This window comes from Tamandua tetradactyla, chromosome 3 (assembly GCF_023851605.1).
Source record: "Tamandua tetradactyla isolate mTamTet1 chromosome 3, mTamTet1.pri, whole genome shotgun sequence".
Classification (NCBI taxonomy): domain Eukaryota; kingdom Metazoa; phylum Chordata; class Mammalia; order Pilosa; family Myrmecophagidae; genus Tamandua; species Tamandua tetradactyla.
Genome location: NC_135329.1, coordinates 86,373,592 through 86,378,395, shown reverse-complemented (window position 1 = coordinate 86,378,395; position 4,804 = coordinate 86,373,592). Strand labels below are relative to the sequence as shown.

At 50.5% G+C, this 4,804-nt stretch overlaps 1 protein-coding gene across 5 annotated transcripts; it reads left to right on the top strand.

Moving 5' to 3' along the window:
• Nucleotides 1–1,177: 1,177 nt before the first annotated feature.
• TEX51 (testis expressed 51) lies at nt 1,178–4,596 on the top strand. 5 transcript variants are annotated; one of them, XM_077151912.1, is made up of 8 exons: nt 1,178–1,417; nt 1,502–1,576; nt 1,831–1,920; nt 2,116–2,187; nt 2,273–2,356; nt 3,508–3,583; nt 3,673–3,721; nt 4,097–4,307. In XM_077151912.1, exons 1-8 carry the CDS (start codon nt 1,219–1,221, stop codon nt 4,196–4,198), a joined length of 747 nt encoding a protein of 248 aa, XP_077008027.1. In that variant the 5' UTR covers nt 1,178–1,218; the 3' UTR covers nt 4,199–4,307. The 5 variants fall into 5 exon arrangements, with proteins under 5 accessions (XP_077008027.1, XP_077008025.1, XP_077008024.1 ...); XM_077151910.1 differs by lacking the exon at nt 3,673–3,721 and having other exon boundaries at nt 2,170–2,187; nt 4,097–4,596; XM_077151909.1 differs by lacking the exon at nt 3,673–3,721 and having other exon boundaries at nt 2,134–2,187; nt 4,097–4,596.
• Nucleotides 4,597–4,804: the final 208 nt, after the last annotated feature.

Here is a 4,804-nt window from a genome sequence, read left to right as displayed (position 1 = left end):
TGTATTAGTTAGGGTTCTCTAGAGAAACAGAATCAACAGGGAACACTTGCAAATATAAAATTTATGAAAGTGTCTCACATAACCATAAGAACGCAGAGTCCAAAATCCACAGGGCAGGCTGCGAAGCCGATGACTCCGATGGATGGCCTGGATGAACTCCACAGGAGAGGCTCACCAGCCAAAGCAGGAATGGAACCTGTCTCCTCTGAGTCCTCCTTAAAAGGCTTCCCATGATTGCATTTAGCATCACTAATTGCAGAAGACACTCCCCTTTGGCTGATTACAAATGGAATCAGCTGTGGATGTAGCTGACGTGATCATGACCTAATCCTATGAAATATCCTCATTGCAACAGACAGGCCAGCGCTTGCCCAATCAGATGAACAGGTACCACAACTTGGCCAAGTTGACACCTGTCCCTAACCATGACACCTTCCTATTTTGTTCATTTGTGTTTTGAATTCTTGTAACTGTTTTTACGTTCTCTCCATGTTAAAAGCATTCCACAAATGACTGGTGGCCTTTGGCTGTCCATAATCAAGCCTGAGGTAACTCAAAGCTCATTGGAACCACCATGGGGATGGCAAAGCCTGTCAACTAAGTAATGGAAAGAATTCAGCTTTATTGAAAAGTAAGAAGTTTTGCTTTCCTTCAATGCATGCTGCTCCCAAGAATGGCGGCCTCCAAGATGACTTCTGCTCTACTGGGGACTGCTGCCTGGAACTCCATCTACCCCATCTGTCTACACTGGCAGGAGTAGCTACCCAAGTCCCTCTGACTTTGGCCAGTCACAAGAGAGCTGCAATGTTCCCCATGTCTAATCACTTCAATATGGATAACTATGAAGAGACTCAGGTTCTCTTTATACAACTAACCCTCTCACTGTGCTTTCTCGACCTCACAAATTTCAACCCTACAGAACTGTTCCACACCAGCAAAATGCCATTGTGATAGCTGAGGGTCACCAAGCCAGAGTAGCCATTCTCTCTAATCCTCACGATAACCCAATCCGGTGAGCATCTTTCAGGAAGGTCACTGAGGCTCTGACTCGGTCCTGATGTCTAAGGCCATGTTCATGTGGTGACATTACAGCTGGCACTCACTGGGAATTCTTTCTCGTTTTGTAATGAGAATGTGGTTTCCAGGGGGACAAGCCACCAGAATTCCAAGTGACCTGCCAGGCAAGGTGGGAGGGTGCAGAGGGAAGAGCCTCCGAAGATGCTGCTTCTCCTGCTCAGCTGCCTGTTGCCTGCAGCCAACGGGAAGAGCTGCCTCCGCTGCTGGACAGAACTGCCCGCACTGGTGGACTATGACCTGCAGGTCCTCTGGGGCACGCCGGGGCCCCCTGTGGAGCTCTCCCAAAACCTCCACACCCTGTTCATGGAGGAGCATGGTGTCACTGAGCCTTGGTATCTCGGTGAGGCCCAGCCAGGGGATCCAGGATGAGGGCCTGCCTCTCTCCCCTCTTACTCCCCTGACCTCGCCTTGTCCCCACTCTCAGCTCCTAACCACTTGGAAGAAGAGACGGCCGAATTCTTCAATCACATAGACGAAGCCATTAAGAATTTCTGGGATGGTGAGGAAGCCAAGTCCCTGGGCCCCTGGGGATTTGATTGACAAAGCCCTGCTCTCCAAGGTATCCCCAGAGGAGCCTTTGGGCTGTAGGTTGGGGAGGTGTTGGGAGGTGGACATGGCAGATGTCTGTGGGCCTTACAGAATTTATTTGAAAAAAATAAGTTAGAAATCCCCAAACCTGAGAAAGTTTTATAATTGATTTCACCTATGAAAGGAGAATAACAACAGTGCTGTTTCTATCTTACCTCTACCCAGATAAATCATTACTTTTGCTTGAGATTGATAACAACAAGAAGCTCTTTTTGGACAAGCTGGGAAAGATATCCAAGATGCTAAAGGAAAAGGGTGAGAGGCAGGGTGGAACCCCTTTAAGGGCCCAGCCTCCCACCCACCCTCAAGACCCAAGGGGTCCTGGGGACACACCTCCTCTGGCCTGCCCTGGGTCCCTCCCTCCTGGAATCCCAGCCCTGCTTGCTCCTTGGCCCACCTGTCCATACCTTCTCCCAACTCCATTTCCTGCTCACACTAAACCCTCCCCAGTTCTGTCTGCCTCCCCAGCACTTCAGTCTCTCTACCATCTCACCCCCCTGGCAGCCTGCAACAAATCCTGTGGTGAGTATCTCTGGGTACTGGGCCTTGGCAAGGGATTGGGGATACCAGGCTGCTTCTAAGGCCCCTGCCCATTCCACCCTCATAGTGCTACATCCCCCGATGGAGGTCACCAACTGTGTCACTTGCAGGCAGCACCACCTTTCCTGCAACGACCCCACTCTCTGTCCAGGTCAGTGGAAGAGTCCCCGTCTGACCTCCAGACAGTGGACTTCCCCACCCACCTTGGGCTCCCATGTTTCCATCTGGACTGCCTTTCTCCTCTGTCCAGTTCTGAGCTCTTCTTCCTCTTGGGCCTCACCCTGGGTGAAGGTAGCACCTCCCATGATTTCACACTTTCCATGTGCCCAGTTTCAGGGCCATACACACGAGCACACCTAGGGCATGGCCACTGGAGGGCCCTCAGGTGTTCAATGTCAGTACACCTGGACACATGCCCCAAATCTTCCCTTTACACACCCTAAACCTACTCTTCTTTCAGGACTCCTCTTAGCAAATGGTCTCCCTTAAGCATTCAGCAAATGGTCCCCTCGAGTGTTCAACTGCCTAAGCCAGGAATCACCTTCTTCCTCACTCAATACATGCGATCACTGAGTCTTGCTAAAGACTTCTTAAAAGTGCACCTCTATTTTCATCCAGACTTCCACTGCTCTTATTCAAGCATCCTCCTCTCTCACCTGGAGGATGGTAGCACCTCCCAATGGCCTCCCTTCCCTTCCTGACCACCTCTCACTCTGCAACCACTTCTTCTCAAAAAGCAAATTTACCCATGACTATCTATAACCATCAGTAGCTCCCTACTGCCCCAATTTAAGTCCACACTCCTCAGAAGGCCTGAGCATGAGCACCCTCCTCTCTCATCATCCCCTAGAGCTGTGGAACTTCACACTGCATTGACAGGTACACGCTCTGAGCCTCCAAGGATCTGTTCCCTCTACCTGGAATACATTTTACATCCTGATCATCTGGTGAACTGAGCCTCTATTTGTCTTTCAAAGTCCACCTCAGAAGTCTTATTTCCTAAGAAACCTTCTTTGATCTCCCCTCATCCCCCAGAGATCTATTGCCCCTCTGGCTGTGTCCTGGTATGTTTGCTGGACACCGTGTGTTGTCTGCTTGTCTCCCTCCTAGAGAGTAGGAGGACATGTCTCCCTCATCTCTAGTTGCCCTCCTCTAGCCTTGTACTTGGCATACAGTAGGTGCTCAGTAAGTGTTTGCAAATCAACGAAGGACTGCCCGAATTGAAAGATGGAAGGATGAGAGAATGACTGTCTCTCTAAGTGGAGTTGGCCCTGACTGCCCACCCATCTTTCACAAAACCAGCCTGGCACCCACAAGTCATCATCTGGATCACCAGCATTGGGTTTTTTCTGCTTCTGGCAGCTGTGGCTGGAAGTGGGTGAGTGACTTCTCTAAGCCCAAATTCACTCAATGGAAGACACACCTACTCCTTGACTGATCCCCTCTCCACCCTGCTCCTTGGCCCAGATATTATTATTTTTACTGGCGCAAGAAGAAGATCCAGCAGGGAGAAAAGGTACTGGACCTTGCCAGAATCTAAGGCTCCTGAGTGGGGGCAGGGGGAATGGTGTCTGCCTTCTGGGATGCCCAAAGGTAGCAAATTCAAATGCTAGCTGCTTCATGGAGATTGAGCATCCTGGCAGAGTAGAATGTAGCATCAGGATGCAGGAATGCTGCATATCTGCCATCCTTTATCCCCTGCCACTGCCTCCCTGTTTCAAGCAGGATCGAACACATCCAGGGTGGAAGCTACGTCCAGGTTTCCCTCCCTGTTCCACAGAGGCCCCTCTCCTTTAGTTGTCATCATCCCCCTGCAGACCTGCTCTCCAACCTTGGCAATCCTGCTCCTTCATCTGTCCAGACTGTACCAACTTGACTTCCTTACTTGCAGGAGAGCAGTGGAGTCAGAAGAATGGAAACACAGGTGGGACAGGAGCCCAGGGTGGACTCTCTCCACCCTGGTTCCTCTCTGTCAAGCAACGACAGGTGGTAGTCTTCTTCAGATGGGCAAAAGCAGCAGTTCCTGTCTGGAAGTTCTTTGTAATCTGAGAGTTCTAGTAAATATTCTTCCTTTAGTTTCTCCAGATCTGGGATGGGAACAGCTCCAAAGTTCTGAGGCCCCAGGACCCTGTATTAGCTTTTGTGGTTCCCCTGAACTCACACTTTTGTATATAGTCCCTTTATTAAAGCATCCTTGTACTATTCTAATTAGACTGTGTCTTCTGCTTCCTGCTGGGACCTGGGCTGATGCAGCCCAGCCTTGAGGTCTCCCCACAGGGTAACACCATGGAACATGGGTCCTTCCTTCACCACCCCCTCTTCCACTGACCTGCGGCCTCCCTGTAACCAACCACATCTCACTTCCCAGTGCCTCCCTCCCTCTCATAAACTTCTCGGTCTCTTAAGGAGCTGGTCCAGGCAGCGGCAACCTCACAGGTTGTCATCAGCTTCTTTTAATCCCAAGGCAACAGACCTGCACATAAGTTGGCTCATGCATGAAGGGCCCAGCAGAGATATCCTTGCCTCTGGAGGTAGAACAGGAAGTGAGAGGCCAGTTGAAGGCACCTACAGAAGCAGAGTCTAACAGAAAAGTATCAGA

Bases quoted from the DNA above. Each gene is read 5' to 3' on its own strand.
- TEX51 (XM_077151908.1), top strand. From the start codon at position 1,219: ATGCTGCTTCTCCTGCTCAGCTGCCTGTTGCCTGCAGCCAACGGGAAG. The intron at 1,577-1,830 runs GTGAGGAAGCCA...ACCTCTACCCAG, and splicing joins CATTAAGAATTTCTGGGATG to ATAAATCATTACTTTTGCTT. The intron at 1,921-2,115 runs GTGAGAGGCAGG...AACCCTCCCCAG, and splicing joins CAAGATGCTAAAGGAAAAGG to TTCTGTCTGCCTCCCCAGCA.